Source organism: Lepisosteus oculatus, chromosome 1 (genome assembly GCF_040954835.1).
Source record: "Lepisosteus oculatus isolate fLepOcu1 chromosome 1, fLepOcu1.hap2, whole genome shotgun sequence".
Classification (NCBI taxonomy): Eukaryota; Metazoa; Chordata; class Actinopteri; order Semionotiformes; family Lepisosteidae; genus Lepisosteus; species Lepisosteus oculatus.
Window position 1 is genome coordinate 31,807,027 of NC_090696.1, and position 15,788 is coordinate 31,822,814.

Sequence of the window (15,788 nt, forward strand, 5' to 3'; positions counted from 1 at the left end):
ATCATTGAGATGAGACATAAAACCAAAGTCCTCTCTGGGGTCATTAAAAATCCCAGGACGTTTCACAAAATGAGTAGGAGTGTTGCCCCAGGGTCCTAGCCAAATTTCCCTTTACCAATCATAGCCTCCTTATAATCCCCATCTATTAATTGAAGCCACTCCTCCCAACTGCAAACTGATGTGTGGTGAGATTACTGGCGCAGATTGACTGCCATAGCATCATCCAGTTGGGTCTGTACATTGGTGGTGGTGGAGGGGAGTCCCCTGTAAAGCAATTGAGTGGAGTGTCCAAAAAGCGCTGTATAAGTGAAAGGAATTATTATTATTATTATTATTATTAACAACAATAACAGTAATAATAATTTGTTGGTGTTATGGAGAATGAAAGATGCTGTCAGGCCTTCACAGTAACTAGAGAAGCTCGAGGTCTAAAGGAGGCATTCTGTGCTTCATGCTGCCAATACATATTACTCCATGTTACACCATGAATATATGGATATTCAGATTTCATGAGCTACCCTGCGAATGATCAAGTGTCTTGTGGGTTCTGTTTCAGGGCACAAAATGATACTAAAGGGAAGTTAACTTTTAATATACTGTAGTAAAAGCAACATGGAAATTACTGTTTGTTTAAATTCTGTATAAAGGTGCTGTGGCATTTCAATTTTTTTTCCATAGTATAATACTGAAATTAGAAAATGAAACCTGGAAGAACATGGAAACTGAGTTGCTGAATTACTGTATGTGTCTAGTAAGCACAGAAACCTTTAATTTTGTACAATCATGTTTTTTTCTGAAATAACTGACAAAAGTGCTTTACAAAATTGTACTGCTGTTTTTGTTAGCCTTTATTATATAAGCATTTATCATTTGTTTAAATTAATTTGAACCTTACAAATAAAGGTTCAAATGGCTAAATTCAATTTTATTTAGTCACTTTAATTTTTAATGAATGACATTTTGGTAGCATTACTTGAAGTCGGATAACTTGATACATTAAACTTTCATGTAAATGGAATTCATATGTTCTGGAATATACAAAAATATGACTGAAATGGCATGACACACTGTTTCTTATTTTTAAAGAAACTTTAGTTTGCTATGAAGAATTTCATAATAATTGAATATCCATATTCACATTTACTTGTTTTACGCTCCATTATTTTAAAATGTAGTAGTTCAGGTGGGTAGCTGCATCAGCATGCGTAGGCTGCAAAGGAACAAGTAATAGGTTTATTCCATGCTGAAAAAAAGAAGAAAGAAAACACAATGTTTCGGCCGTGGAGCCTTCTTTAGATTTTATTCACAGAATTTGCAGCTTCCCTAATACTTTCCTAGCTGGATGGACAATGTTTTGTTTTCATCTCAAAAGACTTGACTTTTTGAGCTATTTATCTTTCCTTGTATATTTTTAGCAAAAAGAACAACATAAAAACAAAATTATAACAAAATAAGTAGCTAGTCTCAATGAACAATAAAAAATTTAAAATCTTGAAAGCATTGAAATTAAGTCTCTAAAGAGCAGCTGCTCAGTCAATTTGCACTATACCTTACTCAGAAGTTTGAAGAAACAAAAAAAACTAATAAAAAAGCTGCTGGTTTTAGGTAAAACAGCTGCTCTCACTAATAGGAGGCAAATATCAGATATGATCTAAAAAAACTCTTTGATAGGCTCCTGAAGCAGCACTGCACAGATCCTTTTGAATTCGAATAATTGGAAAAATGTGTAAGTATCACCTCACAAAACTGTGACATATTTAACAAACAGCAGACATGTATGAAGGAAAGAATGGTTGCTTCCGGAAAGCCAGGTGCCTGCTAGGATCTTTCATTACTGGCAAACAGTGGCGTAAGAGGATACGGAGATGAGCATTTTGTCATTTTGCCAAGGTTAAATGCCAGGGGTATAAATAAAACAGTAATTCTGCAGTCCAGCTGAAATTTAATGCCAGGTTGTCGACAAGATTGAAATTAGACATCCTAGAAGCTAAATAATTTTATGTATTAGGACTTTCTTTTTGTTTTAATTTTCTAATTCTGTATACAAAATGCACTGGCATTTAACAGTTTTTGATATAGTATTATACTGCAATGTGGAAATGGAAACTGTAAGAACTTGAAAACTGATTTGCTGAATTACTATGTGTCTAGTGAGCACAGAACCCTTTTATTTTGAACAGTCATTGTTTTATCTGCTTTTTATCATAAATATTTATTTTGTCTTTTTTGTTTCCTATCTTTTTCAGGACCTCCTGTAAGTACTTCTGATTTCACAAAAGGAACCACCTTGCTTTGCTTGAAAGTATTTTCCTGTGTGTATGATGTCCTTCTAATGAGGTAACAATTACCCAATTATAAAGATGCAGTAAGGAGTACTACATTGACTGACATTACAGAGAAGCTTACTCATTTATTCTGTTGAAGAAGGTTAAGGTTCTTTTATGTTTAATGGGGAAAAAGCAATAAGTTGCATAAATGAGTTGATAGAATATTTACGAAAATAAGCAGAAGTTGCCCCTATTCCGTTAACCAATCAAGACTTTCTCCAGGTGGAGATGGAGCACCCAGACAAAGGTTTGAGTCCAGGTGATGTCGCTAGATCACTCTGACCAAGCCAAGTGGTAGTGTACAATAAGAAGAACAACACGGGGTGTTTTTAGGATTTGGCACATTGGGCTCTCTCAGATTTGCAACAGAGACGTCTATGACTTCCAAGGCTTGCAGTGATGTCAGTGAGAAATGTAGTGCTCCTCCAGTCAGTGCTACCTTTCCTGTAAGAGATTGCAGAGCTAGGTGTGTGGCTGGTGCAGAGGGGTATCTCCACCATGCAGGTTTGTTGATGTGAGTCCACATATAAAGAAACAATTTCATGTGTGTAAAAAGTAATAGTTTTGCTGAAACAAAAGTGTAAGGAAAAAATTTCAATTATTCACATATCTTTTAGTTTCATAAAAATATTTTATGTTTTGTGAGATTTTGATTATGGGAAAAATATTTGATACAGTGATTTCAAACTTGTTTTTTGTTTTAATGTATGTAGTTATATATCCTAATATTGACAGTTAAATTAATTAAAATTTAATTTATCGTGAGGTTATTGCCAGTAATCAGAAGCGCCTCTTCTCAAATTTAAACAAAAATAATGAATAATTGCTGCATTGAAACAGCTGCTTTGCACACTTATAGCAGAAAATATACAGACTGTATATATGTCGTAAAAGAGATCATGTAAATAAATGGAAACAATGTTTCTTTGAGATTTTACTAGTATCTTTATAGAAGCTTGGGGACTCTTGTTCTGGTATGTACTACTAAGAAATTTATTGATGCATTAAATTTTGGACTTCCTGTCTTCGTGTGCAATGTACAGTGCCATATGTTCTGTACATGACCGATCCAATTCTTTGTACCACTGTAGTAATAATAGTAGAGAGGGAGCTAAACTGTCACTGTTTTTGCATGTACAGTGTTACAAAGGTTTGTTTTGCATCAAATCTCGTGATTGAATCGAAAGTCAGTAGGAATAAAAATGATTAATTATTGGAGATTCTAACCTGCAAATGAGACTTGATTTTTATTTCATATATATTTATATAACAAAACTGTTTTTGTTATTCTTTTAACAAAAAAAAAACATAACAAATCAAATTTCTGAATCAAATAGCAGTTATTTCCTGCATCCCCACATTTTATTAGCATCACTCTTAGTCTGAATAGTTGCACTGGTCTTTGGTTATTGGACTAGATGATTACAATAACATTTTTATCCCTGCTCTCAATAATATAAAGACCATTTCCTGTAATCAAAAGAAGTGTGGTTTTCAATAACCTCATTACCAAGACAGATTTGTTGCCAGTTCTTCTACCAAAAAGTGTCTCACTTCATTAAATCAGGGGAGATCACAGATCCTAAAACGACTCATAATGCGTATGGAAAATGTCTGGGTTCCTTCTCGAAGACGAAAGGGTCCATATATAACCATTTGTAGTTGACAGTGCAAGGCAGGCAGTGGTAACCGGGTCAAGCAGGCCTTCTGTGCTCTGTTAAAATAATTTATGGACTTTAAGAAAAGTGTGATTAAATAACTATAATGGCATGCGCCTCAAAAGCTGTAAAAGCAGTAAGTTAATCCATTCGGCCTCCTATAGCTTCCAACGCCCAGCTCCCTGGGTCAGTCCCTAAGTTAATGCAGGTGGTCGCTTCTTTCTATATCTCTAGCAGGCTTGTGTCAGAAGTCCGTCACATAAGCTATAATCTCACATTTCTGTGAGTAGGGCAGCATCAGAGGCACCATTTACTTTGAAAAACACTCAATAAATTAAAACACTAACATTCGTGATGAGAATAAACTTGATACAAACTCCCTAAAGCTTTTCAGTTAGAAAGAACATACTGAATAGAACAACATCCCTTTGGATCAGGTTTTATTCTTTGTAGTATGGGAATTGATTGCCTTTCTGTCAGCCTTACTTAGAAAAACTAAGCTTTAGTTGTTATTCATTTCAAATGGTGCTTTAGATTTTGTGCACATTTTGTGCTTAAAATTTAAATGTCCTTGTTAAGCTGTACAGCATTTCAAATTCATAAACTGGTCACGCTTTGATGACTTTATACCTAATGAATATTTTAAAAGTGATACAAATGCATAATCTAGGTAAACAAAGGTTTGAGATTTGCTAAACAAAGCCACTATAATCATTTCCCTCAGTGATACAATTATATTTTTGGTTCATTATGTTCTGAAAAAAGGAAAATTATTCTGATTTTTTTTAAGCACACTAATGTTTAGATTAGACTAATGTTTAGTCACTACTGTTTAGAAAAACATTTATGGGATATTAAATAAGCATGTATTATTTTAGTTATTTTTATTCTCAATTTGTTTTGTTTATATTAAAGCTCCTCTTAGATGTAATATACAGTATGTTAGAGGAAAGTCCACAGAGATTTAGAAAAGATACTATAGATCGTGCTTCAATAATTTGTTAAAGTTCTTCAAAAAAGAGTAAAACAGTAATGGATAAACACAGTTATACATGCAGATATACAGATACTCAAACTGATGTATTTAGATCTTCAGAAGCCCTTTAATAGTTAATCATAAAATATTAATTCTCAAATTGTAGGCAGTATGCATTTAGAGACATTTTTGGACTGAGAATCAGTCAGGAGCATGAGAACAGAATGCACATACAGTACACAGTAAATGGTCACATGAGACAATGATCTGTACAGAGACTACTGCTTTTCCTAATTCAAATCAATTATCCGAATCCAAGGGTAAGTTAGGAATTTACAGTTGAGAGTGGTGAAGAAAGATGTGAAGTCAAAACCTGCATGAGAATAGAGAAGATTACATGAAAATAAGTCATTGTGAGAAGGGGGATGATGTGAACCTAGTTTGGTTCCTGTTGGTTTTCTTCTGCTATGGGAGTTGAGAAACCCTTCTTTGAGAACAGAGACAGAGAATCAGTGTGATCATGGCCGTCTGAGGTGAAATGAGAAACTATGGGCTTGGAGAAATCCTTAATCTTCACAGCCCTAACATTTTCTCTGAGGCGGAGACTAGGAGACCGCTCTTTAGGATTAGATGCATCTTTAGGATTAGATGTTAAACTGAGGATGTTAAATGAAGTAATGACTACTCTACAGGTCATTTAAGATCTCACAGAACTGTAAGTAAAATTTACTTCTTAATTCAATTGGTGAAGTCACCGCTAATAAGTAAGATGGAGAAAAGGGTTGGTCTCAATTTCCATATCATGCATTTTAGACAATAAGTTGCAGAGGAATTTATGAAAATGCAAAGTTGGCCATCCTAAAGAACCAAATTTTTTGGAAAGGTGCTTTAAAAATGTTTGCATTACTGGCAAGCAATCAGTGTCTCATGACATGACACACATACAATTTGGCTGCAGAGGGAGAACTAAATAATATACACATGTAGATTACAAAGAAGTAAGAGCATATATTTTAAAACTAAAACCTCATCAAGATAATCAGCTTTCAATGAAAATTTTAATTTTTATGCAGGATGCATTTCTTAAATCCCTCTTGTACCACTTACTGCATATATTCTTCCCAAAATGCATACCATTATGTTTATTACTGCTTTGATAACATTCTTGGATACAGATGGATGGATTAGCTTTGGAATATGTAATGTAAGCAAAAAAGAAACATCTATGCAGTCAATTTGGGCTGTTTAAAACAAATTAACAACTTGATTTGCTTTCCAGACATTGTCATTATGTCGGTTTTGGGGTCAGTGAAGTTATTTAGTACAAAGTATCAATACATTTCTTCCTCACTTTTAAAAATTGTTTTTTTCATTCTCAATTTTCTGTTCTCATTCCTTAAATAAACAACTAACAATAGGCTCTTTATGGAAAGAACATTGCCCAAATCCAATGCATATGTCCTTAAAACAGAACATGACAAAGGATACATCAACATTCCATTATACTGTACTTCATTAACCTTCTTCTTGCAATATTTGAATTTGAATTTGAAAAATATGAATCTATTTATTTAAGTTACCACTCCCGCCTTTTCATGCTTCTTTGTATTTTGCACGATTAGAAGAAGGGGGTCACCTACAATGAGCACCTACAATTTCAATTGCAAAGTCTATTAATCTCAATTTTTAAAACAGTCCCAAACACAAAGGCTTGCTCACTCAAAATTGCATTTAGTTGCAGCAGTTTGTGAGTGATATGAGACAGGTGTTTAGGAAGTTAGACAGTTTTATTGTTTTTCATTTTTCTGTTCCTCTGATAACAGCACAGATATTGTATTTTACAATTTATATTTAGGAAAATGTGCAGTTCATGTTAAATCATTCATTTCAGTGACAAATTGTGCAGCTGCAGCTTGGAGTTGTAATATGTTATGACAGTGCAATAAGTCCCACTACCACAATGGTACAGTACATGAATCTATGTATATTTTAAATCATGTACACTAAAGAAATCGATACCTACTGTATTGTCATCTGATCTCTAATGAAGATCAGACAATGTGGTCTAAGGTTGACTGTGCATGGTTGTTCTGTCCAAAATGATATAGAGTATTACTTGAAAGGTTAATGGTAATCTGCTTGTTTTTGTCAAAACCCTGTCATCATATTAACTTGGATGCAATGACTGCATGGTCTAAGTTTATTTTCAGAAGAATGTATTTGACTAGGCAACTTTCAATTCAGATTTTGTGCAAACTGTTCTGAGAGTCCAGTGTAAAAACTGCTCAGTTTTCCATCTGGTATAAGTCTCATGTTCAGTTCGTTCTTTGTTCAGTAGAACATGGTCAAAGTAGTATTTTATTACTGGGAAGTGGTGTATATAGGAGACTCAAAGATTTCCTTCCGTCTCAGTCTGTCTCACACACAACATACGTCACTGTCTGAACTGGGCTTTAACTGAGAGTTATGTCACTGTGTCTTATTTTCTCTGCATTAATAGGGTGCAGTGTTTCAAGCCAAACTTCCCAAACATTCATTGTGAAATTCCATGTACAACCAAGTTTAGTTTGCAGGAAGCTGGATGCAATGTGACCTATGAATAGAAAGGTCTCTGAAAATGTATTTGCAAATGATCTGGAATATGGTAAAATTACACAGCTCAAAGAATTGCCACTACCTAGCACAGTATTAAACTGTCTATGGTCTATCACTGTCTCTCCTTTTTCTAAACCTAAACAGGAGGTGACCTTCCTAATGATCCCAGTTAGGAAAACGCAGACAGCATGAATGTTTTATGAAAAGCTGCTAGTGCTGATCATATCAGTTTTTAAGCATCTGGAATCTTAAAACCATTTTATGGTGTTCTAATTGGGATACCACTTCTATATGCAATTTACAAATCATTTTTCCAATGTGTTTTTTTGTTCCAGTTTATCCTTAATTTCAGATTCCTTGACAATCACCATCTATTTGCGGTACTCCATGCCTGCCTCATTGCTCTAATTATTATTGGTGCATGTGAAACTTCCCTAGGGAAACCTTTTAGAGACAGTAGATTGCCGGATAGATTAGATAGATAAGTGATAGATTAAAAACGCTGCTTATTTAAAGCTTATTAAACTTTCTGCTAAGCTTATTATGTTATAAATTTAAAGCTTATTACACTTTCATCAATCATCAATAGTTAAATGAAAACAGAATCATAAATCTGTAAAATACATCTGTAAAATCAATTAGCTTCCTTTAAAACTAATTAGCTTTCTAAGTTCAAAATGAAAAAGACAAAAAGGATTCAACAGATCCCACAAAGCACACAAAAGATAGTAACGCATTAAAAAATCACCTTAAAAGCAGAAACAGCTAGAATTCACCCACTGTCACCTTCTCAAATTTTTGACTCATCAGTAAAGGAAGGCCTTTTCAATATTTAGATGTTCTTATGTAATTAATCTTTCTACTCTCTGCATTTTACCCTGCCTGCTGATGAACCATCTTATGGTAACTAAATTTAGCTTTCAACACTGGTATAACATTTTCTATAAGCATCCCATTTAAGTTCTTTTTGCAACCTTTAAGAATTGTCAGTTTGGGTTCACCCAAAAGCTTATTTGTAAGTTCATTAAGTTCAGTTTCTCCATAAGGCAAATCCAATGTGAAAAAAAGAACTGTTCTCTTGATTGAGACGTAAAATGCTGGGTGTGACTAAAAATGTCCTGATTCTGATTCTTTTGCTGCTGTGCTTTACTGCACGAGGCAGCCAGTGTAAATTATTTCCCTTTATTACCTTGTTTTACAACAATTGTTACCCCAGCTTTATAGAGAGTCTTATAAGTTATGACCTGCCATCTACCTCTTACATATTTAACAAGGACCTGCTATCGACACCCCTGGTGGTGCACATTCAAAGGTCCTCTTTGAAGCAGGTATCCTTTGTAATTGAAGCGTGCCAGGCATACTGCTGTTTTGTATGTGACAAATTGATCAACTAGCTAAGCAAGGAAATGTTAAGAACTTTATTAAGTTTCATACTTGTACCACCTTTCTTTATTCTTTATTCTTTTACCCATATAATTTTCTGAACTTTGGCTATCAATTGCATTTCAATGAATGTGCAGTTTCATAACTGGTTTCTTAAACACTTTCATAATTGTTTTTTTTTCATTATTTGTTTGGTTTTAAAAGTAGAAATGAACATAAAACAAGCTACAAACCAGTAGTCATTATACAGAACACTAGACAAGTAATATCCCAAGAGAAAGTGATTGGTTCCATGTGGCTGATTAAGTTCATCATCTGCTGTTCCAGATGGTTATTTTTATAAAGTACTGGGGGAATGTTCAGGTTGATAATCGGAGCACTAAGCTCTTGCAGCTTACAAAAGGGAAAGCTGATATATTTTAAATGCTTAAAATTTGAGTCAGAGATTAACATATAAAAGCCGAATTAAGATTATTCCTTAAATAAGTAGTAACACCTGGACTTAATTTAAGGTCTTCAGTGGAACAGAAACAACCACTTATAGGAATCCAGTCACAGATTTATCAGGCATATGAGTAAAGTATAGGGGAAACTTGTGATTAACTTAAAAAATCACAATCATCACATAACCTAAGCAAAGTTGTTCTTTGTTCTTACATATGAACATCTCTAGCATTCAGTCATTAAAATCCACTTACAGCAGCTAGACAATGTTTTATTGTAACATAGCCAAACAATATTGTTCTATTTGTGGTAAAGAAGGTCCCCCAATGTGGGACTGAGTCAAGAAAACTAAAGTTGTTGAACTGCCATTTATAGAAGGGTCTATGAAGTTAGTTTACCCACTACTCCTCAACTGGGTAGCTTGTCCATATAACAGAAGTTAAGATGAGAAGTTGTCTTTGATGTTTACAGATTGCCTATAGACTCATATTCATCATATTCTGTCTTATATTCAGTATCACACTCTTCATAAATTCACTTATTGTATCCAGATATTGTTTTGTTGTCGTTTCTGTGAAACAAGAATAGATTTTGCTATATACTGTAAAGTATCAGCGAAAGAGACAAAAAAGGTGTTTACAGGAATTTTCAGGATTTTCAGTATGGAACACACTAAGAATGTACCATATGAAGGAACTTTAGGCAAAGTGCTCAGTTTCATTTTGTGATCAAGCATTTTAATTAAGGAGTAAGGCAATAAAATTCTGAAATAAAGTCAATGATATTTACAAAAGATCTGTACTTGCACACAGCTGCTGTACTTTATATATTGTACCTACTGTATACAACCTTAATTTCGGAAAAAGAGAATAAACAACCATATAGTAAGTGAGCTCACGATGACCATAACACCCAGGCTCTAAAGCCAGCATGGATCTTTGCTATTGAAGGTTACATGTAGATAGTATTAAAGAAAAGAAGAATTCAGTGTTGCCACAAGAGGTCACACAGATATTGTTGTCTGCAAGGAAGCACCAAATCCTTATCCAACGGATTGTCCAAAAACAAGACAATCGGGATAAAACTATACCATTAGTGGGTGCAATGGAAATGAGTTGAACCTGAAGTGATATTCAGGCCTCCTGACCTGTAGGTTAGACATTGTCCTCCATCACCCCTGTGAGTACTCTAATCTCAGCAATCTTTAGGTATTCTTCATAGGAACTGCAATTACTTATACTAGAAGAAGCTAATTGTGAAGAGGTTATTGGTGCAAATCAACAAATTAACCCAATTAAAGAAAAGCATAACAAATTTAAAAAGCCTCAAAATGTGTCAAAAAGAACTTGATTGAATAAGTGCAAAAAATACCCCCCTGGTATATGAATGTAACATATTTTGCAAAAACATGTAATTTATCATCGGACTGCACTCAAGGGATAATAATTGACCTACAATTAAAATCACAAAAACACAAAAAACAAAAGATTAAGACTGAACTTGTGAAAATGAGTCTTCTGTAGAAAAAAGAAAGGAAAAAAAGCTTGGAAATTTACAATTTGACTGAAGCATTGATGTGTGCTGATATTCCACTGGAAAAGGTCAGCCATCCCAGCATATGCACATTTCTCAACAAACATGTAATTTACTGTGGGACAATTCTTACAGGAAGCCAGCTGAGCAAGTAGTGCATACGGTATATTCCAAATTAGCAAAGACGAATAATCAGAACAACCGATCAACACATCTGACAGTGTATTTGCAGTTAATGTTGAAACTAAGGATGTAAAAGATCATTGTTTTGCATATTTTGTTTGCTTTACAAGAACAATCATGTCCTGATGAACTGATAGTTACTCTTGGGTTTAGCGGGATGTCTGCAAAGTTTCCGTGAGCTCTCACATAGGCTACAAGAAAAAAAAAATTGCTATCAATAAAAAAATGTGAGTTACGATGGCTTTCGCTGCTAGAGCCAGAAGGTGCCTCAAAGGTGTCGGATGAAATTTCCTCTACGATCTGCTCTTTTATCTTGTTTGGAGATGTTTGCCATTTCGCCATCCGGCAAACCTCAAAAACTCTCGCAATGAGAGAAAATAATGTCTTACTAGACTTTGTGAAACTGTATTTTCGTCGTACGTGTCCACAAAAACGAAGTCTTGCAAGTATGAGACTGCAACTTACATCTATAACTCCAAATATTTTAAAAAATTGTAGAAGAGGCAAACCCACTCATCACACTGAGATTGTTCTTTTTCTGCTGGTTTGAAGTAAATGTTGATTAAAAATTATCAGCACTCTTTTTAAAAAAACCACATGTATTGTTGTTTCACTGTGTTTTACTTAGTCATTTTGCTACCAACTTTTCCTGTTAGACCACAGAAAGTGTTGTCTGGTTCTATTAATCTATTAGTTTTTTTTCCTTTGTTACCACTGTAAAAAAATTAAAAGTTTTCAAACCAGAAGGAAACCCTTCTTGGTTTTTTCTAACTTGGTTGAACTGGCGGTTAGAACTTTGATTCTTTTACTCTCAACAACTATCTCATTGATTAAGCTGTATTGAACTGTAAGGGTGCTAATAGCAGACAAGTTATCATGTGATTAATCCATCCATTTTCACTTCCACTTTTTCCGGTGAGGGCAGTGGTGAAGCCGGAGCCTACCCAGAAAGCAATGAGCGCAAGGCAGGGTACACCCTGGACAGGGCGCCAGTCCTTCACAGGGCAAGTGCAAGCCAATCATACATGGGGACAATTTGGAGGCCACAGTAAGGGCTGAGGGGGGAAATTTGGCCCAGACACTGGGATAACTCCCCACTCTTCTCGAGACATGCCTGGGGATCTTTAATGGCCACTGAGTCAGTACCTTGGTTTAACATCTCATCCGAAAGACAGCCCCACTATACTGGGGCATTATGTCCCACACAGACCGCAGGTTGGGCACCCCCCGCTGGTTCCACTAACACCTATTCCATCAGCAACCATAGCTTCCCAGGAGGTCTCCCATCCAGGTACTGACCAGGCTCAGCCCTGCTTAGCTTCAGTGGGTTGCTAGTTGTGAGTTGCAGTGTGATATGGCTGCTAGCCTAATGTGATTAATAAATGACTAAAATAAACTCAGTGGGCTCATACAGTGCTTTAAACAAAAGCAATCGATAGTTTCTTCCTTAATAATTGGCTAAATTGCCTCTGATTAGCAGTCCTAGAATGCTTTTTGCAAACAGTGCCATAGCTAATCCTGAAAAGTAAGAAAAAAGGTTGCTAGGGATCCGCAACATTAGCTTCGACAGAAAAGTGTTCCATCATCGAAAACGTTTGAGAACCACTGCGCTAGAAGATACAGAATACTGGCTTGCTCCTCAGTGTCATAGGGCATCATAAAATATTTAAACACATTACAAAGGGATTTTGAACACATGATTTGATGCTAAATATTTGATACAGCAACTGACTATGATTACATTTAACAGCATAATACAGTACAAGACACTGGCTGCTTTCTTTAACTGAAGTGACATTTACAGTATGTGCTCCTTGTAAGCTGCCATTTCTTATTTTTTCACTTTATAATCTTTGTATGTGCTCCTGCAGCTTACAAGTTACTGAACTCATTTTCTGATTATATTACTTTTAATCTCTGAAAATGTATACATTACATACTGTACATAATCTTCATGATTATTTTTTTACATGTATTGATGCATTGTCGGTTATACTATTGAATAAAATTGATATGCAATTAAGTGATAATAGCTAAATCCATTGCATGTAAAGTATTTGATTATTAAGCTGCATGCTATTAATGGAAATTGTAATACTTAAATAATGGTGATTAAGGTGCCAGAGTGAGAAGATTGTTTAAGAAATATTTGTAAAAGAGGCTGTTTGACTTCAGGTGCTGCATCACTGAGATGTTAGTTTGAAAATTACTTGTAACAAAACTTAAGGCCCCACAAATGACCAATGATTGAATCTGAAGTTGCATAACTCTAAGACGCATACACATTTTTCATATGGTAGGGAGTTTAATTTCAGATGTTTACCCTTCCAAATAAACTTAGTGATTGCAGTTTTTACTCTTCTTTCCAACTGGTGTGAGAGTTCAGATGAGTCTTGTCTGATAATGGAGGACTACCTTTGCTATATATACAGTAACTCAAGTCGATATGTGACAAATATTTAGCATATACAGTTCTGTAGCTTCATATTCATGCTTATCAAGGGGAGTGCCTGGCAGTAACCACAGGATGCAAAATTTCTATTATTTTTAAGCAACAAATGAGACAATAGCAGGATTTACATCTCTGAATGAGCGGTTTTATAGTAGTTTGCAACAAATCTGCTAGAAGGCATTAACTGATTCCAGAAAACGAGAAAAACTGGTGAAACCGCTGGAAGTCCCAGCTGGACTTTATCCTCACAAGAAGTAGCTCAGTTTCTATTAATCCTAGAGACCCAGGAGTTCAGGCTTGATTGCAGAAATCAGCTTGCTGTTCACTAGTCTGTGTTTCACTGCTGTTTTATACAGTCCAGTGTATAATGGAAAAGCAAGTAACAGTGGAGAATCCCAACACCTACAGTATAAACCCTTGTGACACCTGTCGGATCTAACACAATGATATGCAAAGAAAATCTGATGTTGGAAATTTAGAAATTGAATGGTTTTCCGTTTGACTTGTATTGCTACTTGTAATGATAATACAGTACATACAGTAAGGTAGTGTAAAGCTTACAGTTCCATGAGAAGATCTAATATGATAATAATTTCTTACATTTCTATAGTGTATAGAAGTGAACCCCTCTTTATCCAGCACTAAACCACCATCCTGGGTGAAGCATGACAGAAGAAAAGAGGAAATTTTAAGGAGGCCAGACTATGAAAGTCTATCCAGGACTCACCAGGATACCAGTGTTAACACTTTCTCTTACTGACAGCGCCATTGCTTACTTTAACGATTAAGTTCAGAATCTCAAATTAAAGTCTAATCTGTAGAATGCGACAGTACATGCTATAGATGGTGTCCCAGGTTACCATAATGGAGCACTGTTTTACAGAAATTCTTTTCCAGAGGGAAGAATGCCACCTACTGGTCCACCAGCATCACTTATGGTAGCAACCTGGTTTTCATTATAGACCTTCCACCCCACTGCTAGTGTAGCAGGTCTGACCTAACTACACTTAGCTTCTGAGATTTACACTGCTGTTACTAGAGTCATGTCATGGAAAGTATGCCCAATTATTCTTTCACAGATTTATACATAAGTAATGTTCTACAAAATTTCACTATGGCTGTATATAACAGGTGACTGTTATTTAAAATTTGTGTTTAATTTAGATGCTAGGCTTTTTAAGTCTTTATAACTCATTCAAACAACATATATAAATGAAGTGTTGTATAAGGAAAAATACTTATTTACTGTGCGTTCAGGCTTTTCTCTTTTTAAAACAAATCTCATGTAGGAAGTCTGGAATATTTTTTATAATACTGTATTTTTCAACATGTGAACAATTTTGCAGCATGAATATGAGGTGATAATTGCAGGTTTAGCATCCTCTCTTCCAGATTGCAGGTCTTGGTACTGAACCAGAAACGTCAGCTCTTATTGAGCATTAAAAAAGTTTTAAGACAGTTGGTATCAATATGTAGAAGATTTTGTGGTTTACAGTAGCTTTATATTTTATATTTGACTTCAGTGTGTACTTCCAAACTACCACATTTAGCCTATAGAGAAGATCTGCACAATTAACTGAGCAAAAAAATGCTATTATAAACAAATTCAATAATAAAACATAATAGTGATTGAAACTAAAATTAAACATACTTGCTTCAACTTTAAAAGAGAACAGTTATCATTAAGTCACCATAAAAACATTAATTTACCATATAGCATTAACTATAATGCTATAACTACTGTAAATATACAGGAAATAGTGATCAACATGTTGGGGAATCCACTGGGCAGTGAAGCACAGAAGCATTCATCTAGCTTGATTTGATCCTTTTAACAAAATCTCCCTTGATTAATGTGTTTTGGTTCCTTCTGTATACAGTATCCCAAAAAATTCAAGACATCTGAAAAATATTCTAAACTCTAAAAAGTCATGGAGCAGATTATAATTATTATTTGTTATTACTGCACCATTTATTTCTTTAAATGTTTGTATTTACTTAAGTAAATATCAAAATGGAGTTCCCGGTTCCCTGTGGTTTTACTCTGTACAGTTTTGCCAGGTCTTTCATGTCCTGTTTTTCATGTGTTTAGTCACATTTGCCTGGGGTTTTCTCTCTGTGGTGCTGGTTAATACAGACCATATGGAAAACCAAAACCCAGCGTCAAAGCTCTGGTTACCTGGCCTCAGTGGCCTGCTTGTTTTGCAAATAAGGAATGCAGAGCTTTTTTCTATTAT

At 35.0% G+C, this 15,788-nt stretch overlaps 1 protein-coding gene across 1 annotated transcript in view; it reads left to right on the forward strand.

Moving 5' to 3' along the window:
- The window catches only part of LOC102690932 (collagen alpha-1(XXV) chain), a 242,074-nt gene that overhangs the window by 129,522 nt on the left and 96,764 nt on the right, over positions 1 to 15,788 (forward strand). Inside the window, exon 4 of the mRNA XM_069189267.1 lies at positions 2,247 to 2,254. Coding sequence (XP_069045368.1) covers positions 2,247 to 2,254 — 8 coding nt within the window. The remainder of the gene's footprint in view (positions 1 to 2,246; positions 2,255 to 15,788) is intronic.